The 18,247-nt window shown below is 41.0% G+C and overlaps 1 protein-coding gene and 6 non-coding genes across 8 annotated transcripts; 4 read left to right on the plus strand and 3 right to left on the minus strand.

Moving 5' to 3' along the window:
- Positions 1 to 74: 74 nt before the first annotated feature.
- Positions 75 to 16,633, plus strand: eogt (EGF domain-specific O-linked N-acetylglucosamine (GlcNAc) transferase). Of its 2 annotated transcripts, XM_039798967.1 has the most exons (16): positions 75 to 140; positions 1,494 to 1,748; positions 2,960 to 3,060; positions 3,359 to 3,467; positions 3,708 to 3,802; positions 3,877 to 3,981; positions 6,409 to 6,515; positions 6,755 to 6,858; positions 7,914 to 8,006; positions 8,542 to 8,613; positions 9,527 to 9,613; positions 14,660 to 14,728; positions 15,080 to 15,141; positions 15,298 to 15,417; positions 15,720 to 15,822; positions 16,120 to 16,633. In XM_039798967.1, the coding sequence occupies exons 2-16, from the start codon at positions 1,545 to 1,547 to the stop codon at positions 16,264 to 16,266; spliced, it is 1,578 nt and encodes a 525-aa protein (XP_039654901.1). In that variant the 5' UTR covers positions 75 to 140; positions 1,494 to 1,544; the 3' UTR covers positions 16,267 to 16,633. The 2 variants fall into 2 exon arrangements, with proteins under 2 accessions (XP_039654901.1, XP_039654902.1); XM_039798968.1 differs by lacking the exon at positions 16,120 to 16,633 and having other exon boundaries at positions 15,052 to 15,141; positions 15,720 to 15,800.
- On the minus strand, positions 4,100 to 4,171 carry trnae-cuc. Its single transcript has one exon. It is a non-coding gene; the product is annotated as a tRNA-Glu (tRNA).
- On the minus strand, positions 4,816 to 4,887 carry trnae-cuc. Its single transcript has one exon. It is a non-coding gene; the product is annotated as a tRNA-Glu (tRNA).
- On the plus strand, positions 5,579 to 5,651 carry trnar-acg. The gene has a single exon. It is a non-coding gene; the product is annotated as a tRNA-Arg (tRNA).
- On the minus strand, positions 9,984 to 10,055 carry trnae-cuc. The gene has a single exon. It is a non-coding gene; the product is annotated as a tRNA-Glu (tRNA).
- trnae-cuc lies at positions 11,491 to 11,562 on the plus strand. Its single transcript has one exon. It is a non-coding gene; the product is annotated as a tRNA-Glu (tRNA).
- On the plus strand, positions 11,914 to 11,985 carry trnae-cuc. Its single transcript has one exon. It is a non-coding gene; the product is annotated as a tRNA-Glu (tRNA).
- Positions 16,634 to 18,247: the final 1,614 nt, after the last annotated feature.

Genomic DNA, 18,247 nt, shown 5'->3' on the forward strand with positions numbered 1-18,247 from the left:
ATCTAAAGACAAAGTGAAGTACACAGCGCCACCTTGTGGCTCTCGCTACGTATTACAAACCGGTATAAGGTTTCCGGTGTTATGGCGACCACCGGCAACATCATCGCTTCAGTCTGGAGAATAGCAGGCTGTACATTCAGGTAAACTGTCTCTCACTCAAACCAACCTTATTTAGACGACCGTTGAAATTGAGTTTCGTGCCCGTCGCAAGTTTTTGTATCGTAGAAATGTTAAATATATTTTCCTGCCTTGTTCTTTTGCTGCCACATCGGTACACGTTACAGCTTGAATTAACATGAAGGGTTCTTGGCTTTGTCAAGAACTAACGCTACATGTTAGCCACCACATTAAATATTTCAGACATTAGCCTCCAATAAAGTGTTCTCCTATATTACCCACTGAAAAAGAAAAGAGTACGTAATGCGTTATTATGTCCACCTATCCTCAGTCTTAAGATTTATCTCACATGCCTATCAAGTCACGCAGTGTTCCTGGCGGGTTGCAACGTCAACGCTATCTAAGCTTAGTTAACTAATTGACGCTAGCTAAAAGTTTGATAGTTACATATTGTAGCTAATTAGCTTGCTAAAAATGAAGTTTGCTTCTTCTATGTGAGCCCACGTGCGACAAAAAAGACGAGTAGGCTACTATATAACGTTAGGGGGCACATTTTACTACAGGGCTTGTGGAAAAACCCTCCGCCTAAACCGTTAAAGGAAAGCTTACGGTAATTGGCTACAACTAATGCCACCAGAAGACTGAAGCCCCGTGCTTTCACATGTAGCTTTACTCCTGAAGTATCTCAGAAAGAGCCGTTGTTTTTATCCAGCTCTGTAATTTCAGGCAACCCGTTATACGCCCATAGATTTATAACCCCAATGAAGTAGCCCTTTGAGAACATCGTAATGACTAGTGATACATTAACTCTTAACAACCTATTACCTATTACCTATTACACTGTATAGGCCGTTTTATAATTCTGTTACAAGTCACACACAGCAACATCAGTCCTTCTCAGCTCCTTCAGACGTTGAAAGATTTGGGAGCTATTGTTATACAGCACAGTGTGGTAATTGCAATAACAGCAGTCAGACTAATATGCTTTGATCATTGATTTTGGGAGTGGATATTGTCAGTGGTTTTGGGTGGTGTAAGCACATGCATCCCAGCCTTAACAAAATTGCATGGATCATGAAAATATGACTGTGTCATGGGTAAATGCTGATTTGGCCATCTGGAACAGCATAGGACACCAGCCAGCATTTTTTATTTGCCCCTTCTGACTCAGTTATGATTGCTCAGACAACAGACGGAAAAAGGTCAGCAAGACTTCCTGCAACAGGACCTTTCCCTTTGAGGCGCTCTGATTTGCCTGGAGCTACGTTCCCACACACTTGCTTGTGCCCACATGCTTGCCCAATGTGGTGCTGGGCTTTCAACCAAGAGTGCAAGTCTGAGTGTGTCTCTCCTCTTCTTCTTTTTTTTCCACTCAGAGTGATGTGAAGAGAGAGGCGGCTATCTCACATGTCTGTGTAATTCTGACTATGTGGCTCTTTGTAGCGCTGGGCATAGTTTTTTCTTTCACTGTGGTCACCACTGAGAAGGCTGAGATCACCACCCACAAACCACCAGCACCGCTGCTCAACTACAGCAGGATCTCCCTGCTGCCAGAGCACGTACCGTACTTCCTCTTCAACAACAAGAGGGTCGCCAAGCAATGCCGCCTGGACCCGCTCTGCCCTTTTAAAGTAAGATATGCACTTTTCTCAGTGTAGAGTGGTAGCAAGTGAGTTATTTTTGCTGTACTGTGAGTAAAAGCTTTCACTAAGCCCTTTGTTAATTGACTGTCAAGTGCCTTAATATTTAGATCTCTTGACTAAACTTGACTTGACTAACAAAATTAAACTTGATATTAAATTGTATTTTCTGTTAGTGTTGTGTAACATAACAGCATTATGATTTCCAGAATAGGCAGCACATTATTTAATGGAGATTGCACTCAGTTGCAGTTTTGAATGATGTATTTTCTGTATATTGATGTGCGCGTAAATGGACATTGCTCTCCTGTAGCTGGCAAGTAATAATAATAATAAACTTTATTTGTGTAGCACCTTTCATACAAGAAATGCAGCTCTAAATGTATTACAATAAGGTAATTACATGCACCGAGTGCTTTACATGATAAAAGACATATTATGAAGGTAAAAACAGGGATGGAATGTCATAATTAATGCAAAATAAGATGGAAAATAAAATTAGTAAAATTAAGTAAGTAAAAAACAACAAGACCCAAAGATTGTCCTGACCCTTCGCCTGTGGTGTGTCACACGAAGGCTCCAAACATCAAACATCAGGATAATTTTTTTGTCTATAACTGTTAGCACTCATGTAACTTGTTTAAAAAGTAATAGTTTATTTAGAGCATTGTGTTCTACCCTAACTGGAGTAATGGATGAGTGGGGTTTATTCTGGAGTTAACTTTACAATTGCAATTACAATTGTAGTAAGAAGAGTATTAGAGAAAAGCACGTTTTAGATACTTACTATTGTGTAAAGTTATTTTATTTTGACGTAGGTTGCAACTGCATCTGTTTAGTTCATTAGCTCATTAAATGGAATAGCAAATATTAAATTTTCATAAAATGAGTGCATGTCCACAGAATCTGCTTTTTATCAAACAGGGAAACCCCTATTGTTTTTACCTCTCACATTGCATGTTACAGTTTTGTTGTTTCAATCATCAATGTCCTTTTAAAATGGTAGTTTGATGGTAAATTCTTCACACAACACTATATGTAACTCCCTCTCTCTCTCTCTCTCTCTCTCTCTCTCTCTCTCTCTCTCTCTCTCTCTCTCTCTCTCTCACACACACACACACACACACACACACACACACACACACACACACACACACACACACACACACACACACACACACACACCCTTGGTTCTACAACAGGGTGCACTGCAGGATCTATCTGCCTGTTGGGGCTACGAGAAGAACTGTGATCCAAGGAAGCGCTTTAGCTATCCAGTCTGTACCAAAGCTGACTCTGGATGGTACTGTTCCTCAAATCACATTCTAACACACTTTATGTTCCCACTTATTTTCTTTTCAGAAGTATAATGCAGTTTACATAATTTACTTTCCACAGTCCTAGCAGCCATCAGTGATTTGCCAGGTGTTCAGTAATCTTAAGCATTTCAAATTATGGTAATCGTTCATTCATAGGTATTGAATTTACTGAACCACAGTCATTGTTTTCCAAAGTAATTGTGTACTCATTTATAGCATGCATCATTGATGAACCATTATGGTTTTGACTTTGCTGATCTGCCTAAATCTCTGATCTGTCAGGGCCCGTTCTCTGGAGGCAGCACAGGAGCTTTTCTGGAAGCAGGCTGATTTTGGCTACGTCAAGGAGCGCCTCTCTGAGCTCAAAACACTCTGCAAGGCCAGCAAGCCAGTAAGTTTGCTCATTTCCTCAGTTCCCACGAGCCTACTGAGTCAACAGGAAGAAACAACAGGTAGAAACAGGCACAGTGTTGAACAAGAGTCCACGGACAATAGGCCTGAACATAATTAGCTGTTCAAAGGCAGTAGTGAAGGAAGAGTATAGTATAGAGACTACTCTCACAATATCTAAGGTCCAGATTTATATATATCACCTAAATTCAAAATGTTTCTACTGTTAATATTTTTCCAGGGGGACTCGTCATTAAGATGTAGTAGCCAAACTCGCTTCTGTAAGGCAACTAACCTTTACCTGGACTTGCGTAAGCCACGCAGAAGTCATGAGAGGTCAGTATATATAAAAGTGACATGTTCATGAAAAAACATCACACTGACACAAACTCATCCATGTTATGTTGCAGGTACAAAGAGGACTTCATTCAGAAGGGTGAGATTGGCGGTCATTGCAGACTGAACAAGCGATCTCTTGCTGCCGAGGGAGAGCACAAGAGCCCCTTGCAATCTTGGTGAGGCAGGAGACACACATTCACACACTCACTTACTGAGCTTTAGCCAATAACTTTTGTAGAAGCTTTTGGGAATTGGAGGAAACTTTATGGTCTCTAAAAGGGACTTAAAAGCATGTTCCCTGACCGGGAATCAAACCCGGGCCGCGGCGGTGAGAGCGCCGAATCCTAGCCACTAGACCACCAGGGACTTGCTGTTTGAGTTTTGAGCACAGTTTTTTCATGTTGCAAAAGTTTTTTCAGTGTTTTTACCTAGATTTGTGGAAGACTTAGGTGCACTTATTTGGTAAAGGGGTTTAGGGGTCCTCCCTCAAGGAAATGTTATGTTTTTTAATTTAAAAGAAATGCAATTTTACATAATTTTGGAGCATTATTATTACCATATCTGGATAAAAAAAAAAAAACGTTGGAAAAGCTATAGCAGGTAATAAATAATACCCAAAAAGCTTAGAGACAAAACTTGCTAAAGAAGTCCACTGGGTACCAACTGCGATCATTAGATCTGAGAAAAAGTAATTTAGTAACATTCATTTGGCTTAGGCGGTGCCCAAAGTGGCTTGGGTGCTGCGCCTAAGCCTTACAATGGAAGGGAAAAGCCTTTTTTTTTGTATGCATGGTTTATGTATCCTGATAAGGTTGATTTGTAATTTGCTTTTTAATGATTTTATGTGGAGGCACCAGTGACACCGAACAATTTTTGTCAGTGTGTTCCTTGATTTGTAAATTAAATTGAGAAGGGTAAGTGCTGCAAGATGTCCGCAAACATGTATGTTTTTAGCATGTAGGCCCACATCTACTTTTGACTTCTGGTCAGTTAACAGAGCCAAAACTACGTTCCCTGACCGGGAATCGAACCCGGGCCGCGGCGGTGAGAGCGCCGAATCCTAACCACTAGACCACCAGGGACTTGCCATAATTCCTAGGGAACTTGTGTTCGGGATTGAATGGCATGTGTGACAACTGGCAGGATGGGACTATTTAGATGTAGTAACACAGACTGTCATTAGGTGGTGCTCTGTATGTATATTTACTGTATGTCCTGCTTGGAGAATTAGCAGTTACAGTATGTGTCATGTCTACTTTGAGTCAGACCAGCTACTTCTCCATTAGAGGGAGAACAGTGTAGCTAAAATATTAAAGTCTGTCTGTAAAATCTGTTACAGAGGTATGTGGAGTTATCCATAAGAACAACAGGCTGCCAACGGTAGGAGTAGTAGCTTCCCCCTTCCCCTGCCGTAGAGACTTCTTGTCTGAATGAATTAAAGAAACATGACACATCTCGAGCAGTGACTTTGCATTGTCTTGTTAAACAGAACTAATTAAGTCAGTCCTCCTCACCTCACTGATATAAATTAAATGCAACTCCTAGACTACAGCATATAGGCCTAGTTGATGTCTTTCATATGATTCAGCTAAGTTGTCTACTTTTACATTGCATCTAAAGTCTCTGTTGTTATGATCATATTTCTTAAGGTAGTGAAAAACACGTCGCTCCCTCCCAAAGCAGTCCTGAAAAGGGGAGGTGCCGTCAGGAATGTGGGGGGGGGGAATTCTTACTCCAAGCTTGTCTTTTGTCAAAAGCACATAGTTGGCCAGTGGGCCAGTGGCGCAATGGATAACGCGTCTGACTACGGATCAGAAGATTCTAGGTTCGACTCCTGGCTGGCTCGTGTTTCTTTTTTCCTTATTTGTGCAATTTTTCTCATAATGTGCACCTAATATAGTAATTCATAATATCATATTCCAATTAACAAACATTTTCTGTGTAACCAATCATTATTATTTTGATTCTGTCATCCAGGGACCAGCTTTCCTTGTCTTGAAAGATGCATTTCATTAAAGGGATAATTTGCCAATTTAAATCCAGCTCTCTGTATCTCTGTTGGCAGTGTGTGCAGATGAACGCTGTTTGGCCTGCCTCCGTGAGTCTGTAGCAGCCGAGGTCTGACGAGATCTCAGCGGATTTCAGTGGCGCGTTTCGTGTCATCTGGCGGATCTCGGCAGACCTCCGCTGCTTTGCTCAGCTGGTTGGCCTGTGCGCTGCGGCCATGGAGGGAAGCCGAACACAGATCATCTGCCCACACTGCCATGACAGAGCTAGATTTAAATCAGCAAAACATCTCTTTAAGTGTTAAAATCTTCAGAAATTTTCTGACTGAAATTTAAGTTGTCTATCCCTTGTGTTGTTCCTCGGGTCACTGGGACCCGTTCAGTTTACTTGACATTTTGTATTGGCCTTGAATTGAGCTTCGGGTCCCCGGTGACCCTCGCATACTATGTGATGACATTTCACGTGAACTGGCGGGGGGCCTCGTCCTTCGGGTTTGTAATGTTTATTTCCCTGGTATGCCACCTGTACCATGTTAATGCAGAACTTTTACAATTCTATTTACGATACTAAATTGATGTGATGTGCTGTTTTTGTAGGTATGCTGAGCTGCAAACATACACAGAGCTGGACTTTCATCCTATAGAGGATGAACACTGTGATGTCGTCATTGAAAAACCCACTGTATTTATGAAGCTGGATGCTGGTAGGTAACAAATACTTTACATGACTTTTTCTCTTATTACATCTTAATAAAAAAAAAAAAACAATATGCATGCTTATCATGTACAATATGCAATAGCAAGAATTCCATCAAAACTCACACTTTACAAAAATCTTGTTGGAATGTAACAGTAATGTATTGCGAGCTTGACTGCAGAGTATTCTTATTCGTTCAGTTACCAGGCCTAAAACCAAAATAATAATTGTATATTTTTCTAACAGGGGTGAATATGTACCACCATTTCTGTGACTTTGTCAACCTCTACATCTCCCAGCACATTAACAACTCCTTCAGCTCAGATATCAACATCATCATGTGGGACACGGTGGGTACCTGATGTCTCCCACTACAGTTTTAATAAGAGATGGGGGGAAAAAATTGATTCTTAGATGCATCTCGATTATCTCTTGTATGATTATGTCTCGATGCAGAAAAGTCAATAATCGGAAATTTAAACTCAAATTCAAGCGAACATATTTGTTATCTCTACTAAAAAATGACAAGAATTCATAAATGACTTACTTTTTTAAAAATTTGCTGCACTCTATGTCACCCTTACAGACTGCGACAAAAGAAGATAAATGCTTAGGATGCTCATGTCATTCCTTTATTTAGCTGTCAAAATAAAACACAAGGTAGGATTTTCCATGCGTCCTGCCTCCAGTGAATTGGTAACTTCTTCTTCTACAAAGTAGCTACATAAGAAATAAATGAAGAGTCACACATTGGATCTGTTCTTGGGTCACAAAGATTTTTTTGTCTAATGCAGCACAGTATTTTCGATTTCTTTCTCTGTTAAACACTTTGACGTTACTCTTCTAAATAACATGAAAACACAGTCATACAAATATTTGAAGAGTTTAGTGTCCAAGAAAACTGATGATGGATTTGAGTACTAAAAACCAGCGAGAAAGCCAATCAGAAGTGTATCTGCAATGTACTACAGCCACAGTTTTTGTTTAACAAGTCAGCGGCATATGTGCCCGATAAAGACATCAAGGGGAAACACCAGTTGAAAAACGGAATGCTTTACAGATAGCCTAATCCGGCCCATTGTTCCCCCAACTGTGCACAGGGGTAAAGAGGAAAAGGGAAAGAGAAGACTGACAGAGAGAAGGAAAGCAGTGAACTTTCAGCACAAACTGGACACTGAAATCCAAACAGTGGCAGGCTGTCAGATAATAGTGTGATAACACATTTTGTTAAAAAAAACACAACTTAAAGAAAAATACAACCAGCGGAGTTTGAAAACAGAAGACTGACTCTGGCACTGCTAAAGGCTGTAGTTGATTCTGATTTTATTTTTATTTATTTTTCTTCATTTCAGATCTAACATTAATTTGATTAACATTTGATCCCTTCTTTTGTGTCTTTTCCCAGAGTTTTTATGGTTATGGAGATCTGTTCGGTGAAACATGGAGGGCCTTCTCAGAGTATGACATCATCCACCTGAAGACCTATGACTCGAAAAGAGTAGGTATAATGTTACCTCTTTGTGGTCAATGTAAGCTCCTTTTTTGTAAAGGTCTTGAACTCATCAGTCACTCAAGTATGGCTGTTTAGAAATACCACCCAAATTGGTTGGTAGTCTATGAAAATGAATCAAAGGTTTTAGTTTTGATAAAGACCCCTGGTTCCTGGATTGGATTTTTACAGGAAAAATTACTCTGGCACACATTAAATATTGTGTTTAGTGTATCCACAAGCAGCAACAATGGTCTTGATGAAATATATGTGTAAGAAACTGAAATTAGTATGACCAAGCATGGCTGAGCTGATAAGAAATGTGCACCTCCTTTAGACACTAAAATGTAAATATAAAATCCAATCACAATGATGTTCCATCCAAGCACTTCACACTTGAGTGATCTCTGAGAATAACAGTTTAAAAACACCACAGCAATACATAGGTTTTACATTTATGTAATATGTTGCCTGTTATGTACACAGACTGATTTCTGTGCCGTGCTGTATGCTTACTCATTGATCTATTCACACTTGTCCACAGGTGTGTTTCAAAGATGCCTTCTTCTCCCTCCTCCCGAGAATGAGATACGGCCTCTTTTACAACACGCCCCTTGTAAGTTACCCCACATGTATACAGTATGTGTGTGTAGCCACTAACCAAATCTACTTTACATATATGTACACTACCAGTCAAAACTTTGGGGTCACTTAGAAATTTCCATTCCACTCCATTCCAGACAGAATACCAGCTGAGATCAGTTGCATTGTTTTTTTTAACCAGGGCAGCAGTTTTCAGATTACATTATGTGCTTACATAATTGCAAAAGGGTTCAACAAATTGCAGTGTCTCATACTTTCAATGTTGCTCTTTGTTTCATTTATATGTTTTAATCTCACATTTTGTGATACATTTCTTTTCATCATTTATTGGCCCTTCCTCCCCACAGTGATATCCGGTTTAGTCATAAATATGCAGTTCAGGTTAAATATTTACGTGATATATTCAAAAGCTCAGTAAGTGCCTATGTAATTTAAATGATAATTCCAAGGAGATTACTATAAAGATGATACCATGTAAATATGTGCTGTCCTGTGGTTCCAGCCTTGAGGTGTTAAATATTGATAGGTCAGCCCCAAGCTGAAGCTTTTGATTGCCCCTGCAGCACATGTCATGTTTATATTCATGTGCTCACATTTACAGCTGCAGTGCAGCAGTGTATGTGTGGGATTCTTGCTTGAGAAATGCATAGGCTCATATGATATTCATTCCTGGGAGATTAGAAATATGTTTACATTTGTCAGATTCCCAGTGTGTAACATATTTTTCATCTCAACAAGGTGCAATGTACTAGTGTGGCCATATTCAATTTGCTTTCAATTCATTTCAAATCTAAAATACAAATATTGCTAATCTTTTTGCATGACTACATACAACAAAAATATAAATTTTAATACACAGTTTTGAATTGAATGGATGAAAATTAAATTGCATATGTGAGAGAAATTGACACTCTATGTGATGGCAGATCTCAGACTGCTACAGTGAAGGGATGTTTCGGGCATTCTCCCAGCATGTCCTGCATCGACTGAACATCCTGCAAGATGGGCCAAAGGTAGGAAGAACGTCTTTTAGGAAACACTAATCTACCTCTTTTTTACTTTCATATTACAGTCTTGTTTATATACATGGCATGGACACAGTTTTATGAACACCTTTATAATTAAATGCAATTAAATAGAATAGCAAAGCTCTCACTGAAGCTTACATTGTCAGTTTTCTGCAGGTGATGATTCATCTCAGTGGTAATCTTTCAGGTTGCACTTTGTGGTGCTGTTTACCATCTCTCGGTCACTTTTAGTAACAGCATTTCCTCCTTTCCTGTTTTTTTTCATGACATTGTCAAAACTATCAAGATTGTTGTGCACAGCATGTTATCCAAACAAGCATTACAACAGTCAAGCAACGCAGACATAGTGCAAGCATTCCCTGACTGGGAATTGAACCCGGGCTGCGGCGGTGAGAGCGCCAAATCCTAACCACTAGACCACCAGGGAGCTTGTACATTTCCTGAGATCGTAAACGGTATAGCAGTCCCACTTGCTTGTGCAGGAATGCCTGTTTGCATAATGAATAAAGGGGTCACCTTACCTGTCACCACCTATATCTATTAAATGAAAACCAGAGAAAGAGTTGTGGGAGCACTAATCATCACCCTTTATCCTGGTTAAGTTGATCCTTTCTTTATCAATTTAGAGATCAGAACAGTACTAACCAGAAGCAATTAATACTATCTGATCTGAATGTGAATATGTTGAAATTGACCATCATAGACTGGAAACCTCTAAGGTGTCTCTCTGCCTTCTGCCTTGTAAATGTTGGTATATGTTCTAGCACCACAAGAGTAATGTATAAATAACATTTTCAGATTCAGTGACTATACTAGGCTAGTCTCTATAGCCGCTTTCCAACCGGAGGGATTTTTGCAGTTCCTAGAACATAAAATTCCTAGAACCCTTTTTTTTCTCGTGTTCCGACTGGACCAATTTGGGGATTTTTAAGTTCCTCTGGCCGCAGTTCCTGTAACTCTTTCAGCTTCTACTTCAGGGCAGGGTCTTTTTGCTGTTCCCTTGTCAGCATAGGGACCTAGGTCAACAAGGGTCGGGTTTCCGGTACAGACAGACCAACAACGGGACAATTTTAACAGTTTTTGCCATCTTATTCATCACTAAATTCACTTCTGACAACGTTTTAGGCAAGAAATGAAGTGTTTAGATTTCGAATATAGGCAGTCTTGCGAAAATTGATGCTGAATTGACAATTTACTTCAAAGTTTTCGGAGTTGAGAAGCGCCATGAAGTGAGGCGACAGCCAGCAGGCGCCTGCCGGGGCCGCTGGCTCGTCGCTCGGCCAGTCCTGCTCAGAGACCCCGCTGTAGGCTGGAGGTCTCTCAGACCGCTCTCGTAAATAAGAGGCTTTTATTTTGCCGTTGACGGTTCGTTTGTTTAAATATCACAACACATGTCCATCATAAGATGGGAACCTGTGGTTAACTGGCTTTTTGGAGTTAAACTTCACAAGCGTGGACACACACACACACACACACACACACACACACGTCCACAGCGCAGCAGGCAGAGGCGAGGGAGAGAGAGAGATACCCGTTTCTCTTTGGGAGACTTGTTTAAATGATGACAAATATGCCATATACATTAGATTTAGTATTTAGTTCATACGCTATAAAGACCGTTGCTGTGCTTGCATCACTCCCTTACCCCTCCTATAGTCCCTATGGCCACTTGGCCAGTGCGAATGCAAATGGAAAAAACGGTTTTGGGGGAGAGTAGTTAGTAGAACTGCTTAGAAGTGGATTTTTCCTATAACTATTTTCCAACCTTTGCAAGATTTTTAAAAATCTCTTAGACAGTCCCTCCAAATTTGTAAAAATTGAATACCAAATGGCGAAAATGTTCCTCACAGGTTCAGCAGGAGTCCCTGGTGGTCTAGTGGTTAGGATTCGGCGCTCTCACCGCCGCGGCCCGGGTTCGATTCCCGGTCAGGGAACGCTGATTTTTAGCACCCTATTTTCCAACATTTACAAGATTTTAAAAAATCTATTAGCCAGTCCCCCCCATATTTGTGAAAATTGAGTCGCTTTTCTCTTGCCAAATGGGGAAAAATGTTCCCCACTCGTGCTGTAGGTCTCCCTGGTAGTCTAGTGGTTAGGGTTTGGATTTGGCGCTTTCACTGCCACGGCCCGGATTTGATTCCCGATCAGGGAACGCTTGATTTTGGTTTTTAGCACACTATTTTCCAACCTTTGCAAGATTTTTAAAAATCTATTAGACAGTCCCTCCAGATTTGTAAAAATTGAATACCAAATGACGAAAATGTTCCTCAAAGATTCAGCAGGATTCCCTGGTGGTCTAGTGGTTAGGATTCGGCGCTCTCACCGCCGCGGCCCGGGTTCGATTCCCGGTCAGGGAACGCTTGTTTTTGTTTTTTAGCACCCTATTTTCCAACCTTTGCGATATTTTTAAAAATCTATTAGCCAGTCCTCCCAGATTTGTGAAAATTTAGTCGCTTTTCTCTTGCCAAATGGGGAAAAATGTTCCCCACTGGTACAGGCGGTCTCCCTGGTGGTCTAGTGGTTAGGATACTACGCTTTCACCGCCATGGGCTTGGTTCGGTTCCTGGTCAGGGAACGTAAGGTTTTCCGTCATTAGTTTACTTGTCTGAGTAGTAGTATCGATATTTGTAAAGTTTGTGACAAAAAAGGGGTTGAGCCTTTCCACCAGTTTCTCTGCTTTGTATTTTTGTTGAATATCCTTAGCTTAGTTGTATTTTGGAAACTTGTGTCTGCCATCTTTCTACCTGCCACTTTTTCAGACCTCACCAAAACACAAGCTACTTTCTGCCACAGACACGTAAACAGAACCACTATGAGAAGAAGGTTGTAAACTGACTTCTCTCTCAATTAACATTGTATGTCCTTATGTAGAAATAATAGATCCTACATGGAAAGGTCTTGGAGATAGCTCGTAATCATGCCACTAGACCACCATGGAGCAACTCCACCATTAACAGCACAGTAAAGTGTCACATGGAGAGTAGTATAGTCACTGAATCAAGTCAGTTCTACAGATGGAGAATGTGAGAACCTCTCACATTCTCACATTCTCCATCTGTAGAACTGACTTGATTCAGTGACTATACTACTCTCCATGTGACACTTTACTGTGCTGTTAATGGTGGAGTTGCTCCATGGTGGTCTAGTGGTTAGGATTCGGCGCTCTCATTGCCACGGTCCGAGTTTGATTTCTGGTCAGACTCAGGGAGCACAATGTTTTTCGTCATTAGGTTACCTGTCTGTGTAGCGGTGTTGATATTTGTTAAGTTTGTGACAAAAAAAGGGTTGATCCTTTCCACAGGTGTCTCTGCTTTCTGCCTTTGTTGCATATCCTTAGCTTAGTTATATTTTGGAAACTTGTGTTTTTTAGAAACTGAACAGTGAATATTAGATCACTCATTTAACCTACTCAAAAGAATAAATACATCCTGTAGACTTCTGGGCCATCAGGCAGGGAAGCCATTTTGATTTTTGTTGTATAATCAATTAATCCCTGCTCATCCTCCAGCTTACCATGTTGAATATTCTAAACTTTTGTATATTTTAATAGACATTACACTTGATAATATTGCAGTGCTCTAGTTTTAAGCACTGATTTCAGATTATTTTTAAGGAGATAATAGAAACTGCTTTACTGATCAGCCTTTCCTTGCATTTTTTGAGCAAAAATCAGGTTGTTACAGTACATTTTATATTGAGGAGCTGAATGAGCAACGATGTGCGATGGAAAGCCAAGCCACTACACTCACTACGACTCACTACAACCAGACTTCACTGTAGGTGATTTTATCACTGCCATAAACTCAGGGAAAGAGCTCCTCACTGATTGTAGCCTTCTGGTTTCTGAAGGAGTACATGCATAAGTACTCTACGGGCATACATACTTCCACAGCCACCTGCTTATTCATCCTGTATCTGAATCTCTAAAGCACTCCTTACAGGTGTTTTATGATCCCAGGTTTCAAGTACTTGACTGTATCTTTATGACCAGCATAGCCCAATATCTTCTTCTTTCCTTACGCAGCTCATTTGGTATTCATGGCCTTCACTGGAAATATGCTAAGAGGCTTTTCAGAAAGACATGGGGCTGTTCGCGATAGCAGGCCTGCGACTAAATGAGAGGTCTTCTCGGCCCTGACCCTCTCTCCAGCTCCTCCTTTCATCCCTAGATTAATGGCGCAGCCAGAGACTCACACTGCTGCTCTCCTCTATTGTGTCCTATTCATCCGCCTCTACTGCCCCTCTCCCCCTCGTCAGAATTTGCTCTGGCCTGTTCTCGCTCAGAATGGCATCTTTTTCAGTACTTTCAGTAAAATAGTAATAGTCTCACATTGCAAGACCTATCTCCACAGTGCTGTGTCAGTGCTGGAGTATGGTTTGCTGCACGAGTTAACATTCTGGTATGGGTTGTCTGTGTTTCTTTAAACCGATCACCATCGTCCTGGGCGGCGCTATGTCCCGGATGCAGCAACAGTGCCCTTTCAAAATAGATAGTGAAGATAGTGGATGGATGATGCTGACATCTGGACCATGACAGACCAGCCGCATGTCAGACTTTATACCAGCTCTGTACATCCGGTTAGACTAATTGTAAGGCGTTGTAGTTAGGCTGGTTTATTGTGTACAGCAGATTGCACAGGTATATGTTGCCGATAGTGTCATTCCTTTGATCTAAGGATAGTGAAGTTTTGATGCTCATTGTTTATTCCCATATGTTATGAATGTTTATACCTCAAACAAGTCTAACTTCACTTTTAGAACACAAGGTGGCAGTAGACAAATATAGAAAACCTTAGTACACACTGTATAAACTAATAAGAGCACATCAGAAAAGAAAACCTCTAACTGCACTTAAAAAATACTTAAAGTATGTAATGTGATTTCATCTAATGTGTCTTTTGCTCTGATCAGTATAAAAGAGACATTTTAAGTAGAGGCTTTTAAGTTATTTTGAATGAGAATCATGTTTTCCCAGACGCCTTTCTTTTCTGTCCTTGGCTGATTGATTATTGGGTGCATTGCTGTTTTCAGGAGGGGCGTGTTCGTGTCACCCTGCTGGCACGCAGCACAGAATACAGAAGGATATTAAACCAAGTGGAGGTGAGTGCAGCACCACCCTCCCTCCTTTCTTCTTTCTTGCTCTCGTTTCATTCTTTCTTACTTTCTTGCACTTGCTCTTTTCCCTTCACCTGTCCTCCTTTTCCTTTCTCCTCTGTCATTCTCTTTCCCTCTCTTTGTCTCTTTCGCTTTCTTCACTCTGTACAACTCTCTCACGTCCCAAGCCCTTCCTTTCCACCATTGATTTACTGCCCACATCTGTTAAGTGCCTGTTTAAAATCTTATTTGCTATAAACAGTACAAGTAAAAAAGGCTTGTGATTTATATGGTCACTGCCCATATTTGTTTGCTCTCTCATTGATCAGAGAGCACGTCCCTCTGTTGTTGTTACAGCTAGTAAATGCTCTCAAGACTGTGCCTTTACTGGAGGTCAATGTGGTGGACTACAAATACAAGTGAGTTATAGAGTGCTTGCCACATTACTACATGAGCTCTTCAGCGCTGCTTACCATTGATTTGGGATGTAACAGTGCTGCTTTTTAAATTATATAATACTGACTGTGTTTACACAATAAAGATGATTGGTGTGTGACTCCCTGTCTGTCTTTCAGGGATGTTCCCTTCTTGGTGCAGTTGAGGATCACCCACAACTCAGATATCTTTATAGGGATGCACGGGGCGGGTCTCACACACCTCCTCTTCCTCCCTGACTGGGCTGTCATCTTTGAGCTGTGAGTGACACTTTTTGTCTGCCTTATGTGTGCGTGTGTACGGGAGTAAAAAGGCAGAAAAAGACAGAGAGGGGAGCAGGGAGAATGATGGCTTTGACAGCGTGCTGTGCCCAAAGTACCCCTCAAACACTTGTGAATACTGTCTTAATTAACCAGGCATTCATCACACCTGGCTACCCTGGGTAGAGGTGTGTGTATATGTGTGTGTGTGTGTGTGTGTGTGAGAGAGAGAGAGAGAAAGTGTGAAAGTGAGGCAGACCAAGGAGAGCAAGAGATAAATTGTCTGCATCTGTCCCTCCCAGATATAATTGTCAGGATGAGAGCTGCTATCGAGATTTGGCTCGGCTGCGGGGCATTCGATACGTGACTTGGCAGAAAATGGACAAAGTGCTCCCACAGGACAAGGTAGGGGAAACTCCTGTATCAGCCATTAGCTCCCCAGCACCTCAGCGTGAGCTTTCTCAATTTACTCGCATATACACACACTTACACTCTCATGCATACATTTAATTATGTGCAATTGTAGGTCCAGCACTACAAACATTCAGACTCCACTTCTCACTTATGCTATATCTGTCATTTAATTGCAAGGACAACCTGACAATACAAACGCACACACACGGCAATGATTTGATGTTGTGTTTCCCCATATTTATATGGTGTCCATTTAATGTATACACTTTTCTCTATTACTTCCCTCAGGGTCACCATCCAACCCTCGGGGACCATCCAAAGTTTACCAACTACTCCTTTGATGTGGGGGAGTTCATGCGCCTTGTGCTGGAGGCAGCTGATTACGTTACACACCATCCCAAATGGCAGCATCATACCGTTCATGATGAACTCTAGAGTCTCTGTGAGTGTGGGACAGACATCTGGCTGCTGAAGAACTTTTAACATGAACCTGCTGTTTGTGATCTAAAGACATCTTCACAACGGCAGCGTCATTTTTAAAGAATATTTAAACGTTACCTCAGTATTTGTAACCTGCTGCTTTGATAGGTCTGGATGTGTCAAAATGGTCTGCAATTCTGGTTTGTATAGCCTCGACCAGCTCTATTAGTGTCAAATCAGTTAAAGGAGGGCGCCCTGGTAGCTTACCTGGTAGAGCGTGCACCCCATGTACCAAGGCTCAGTCCTTACCTGAGCGGCCCAAGATTCAAATCTGACCTGTGGCCCTTTGCTGCATGTCTTCCACCTCTCTCTCTCTCTCTCTCCCACTTTCTTGTCTACAACTGTCCTGTCAATTAAAGGCCAATATATATATATATATATATATATATATATATAACATATGATCAGTTAAAGGACAAGACGTGTGCAGTTGCAGCATCTGGAGAGCGTCCTATCTTTCTTCATTACCTCTACTGCTTCTACTTCATTCCACGCCGACAAAGTTAGCAGCTGTTACGGCGTCCCCTTCACACGCGACATCTTGTCACATTTGATCAGTGTCGTCCTGATGCGAGCCTCTTTAAAGCTGTTGACAATCACATCAGAGTTTTAGAGCACATCCAGCATACACCAATCCAATATGATGTGCAGTATTAACATGCTGTATTCACGCATATGGTGGCGTACCCAGACATTATTTTTGCAGTAATTTTTGACATATGAATGAAAAAGCTAATAACTCTAAAAGTAGTAGACAGGAGGTAAGTGAGACACTCCTACTGCCAAGAGGGGTTTTCTTTTATATCGGTATTAGCATTTGTATGTGTGCAAGTACAGCAATAGTAGTTACTGTCAAACATACATTCAAGTATTTGTCAGTACATTTTCAGTAAAACACTTATTTTTGCATCTTTATTTACAGTTACATGGTTTTCTTTTACTAACAGAACATTTATTACTTCATTCAACCTTTATTTATACTCAAGAGATCATTGAGGGGCGACCCTGAAATGTATGTCTGTTTTGTTGGTCTGATGGAATATGCCATTGATACCGATGTCTATTTTTTTTCCTTTTTCCTTTTTCCTTTGCATTTTACTAAAGGAAATGCATTGTCACTAAGGTCAAATGATGAGGGTGCTGCTGTTGTCTGTTACCTTTCCAAGTCTTTTAAATACTGTTAGTTTTAATATTTTACAGTAAATTTGTCTGCAATGGAATGAGCACAATTTGCATGCGGTCTTGATGCAATTTGTGTTTCTTGGCCTCTCCGTGAGCTTGATGTTTTATGTTGAACTCAGTCAGACCTGGTTTGTAGGCGATTTCATATTGAAAAGCTGTGTAATATTTTGAAATAAATAATTCTTTAAAAAAAAATGCTGAAGCATGTCTTCCTGTCTGTGTTGGCCATATTAGGCATCAGAGATTTAATTCATCCTTATTTAATCAATCACCTTTTGAAGTCTGACCTTGGAGGGGCGAAGCTTCTGTCTTTGCCAGTTCTTGCTGACACCAAACAGCTCTTTGCTGTGGCTTTCATTATTTTAGTGAGCTCAGGTCTGAGAAGGGAGAGGGCTTTTCACAAAAGGGCACTGGTTCAGTTTTTACTGTCACCGCAATAAATCTGGATGACCTCAAAAACTACCAAATTAGCAGTTACGCATCATAGCCACACGGGGGCAGTATAACACCACACATCAGGCCAAACCGTCACCCTGCGCAGTTATCGTCCCTGACAGACTTGTTCCAGTGTAGAGAGTGAGAACGACGTATTCACAAATATATCCAATTGGTCATAAGAAGACAATGTTTGTTAGAGTGTATTTGCTCCAATATCACCAGTTTGCAGACAGCAGTCGTGCTGCTGCTGCACGCTCTTTGCGGATGTTGTGTCTGAACTTTCGGAGTATTGACAGACACCGGGCCTGTCTGGGAT

Source organism: Perca fluviatilis, chromosome 4 (genome assembly GCF_010015445.1).
Source record: "Perca fluviatilis chromosome 4, GENO_Pfluv_1.0, whole genome shotgun sequence".
NCBI lineage: Eukaryota > Metazoa > Chordata > Actinopteri > Perciformes > Percidae > Perca > Perca fluviatilis.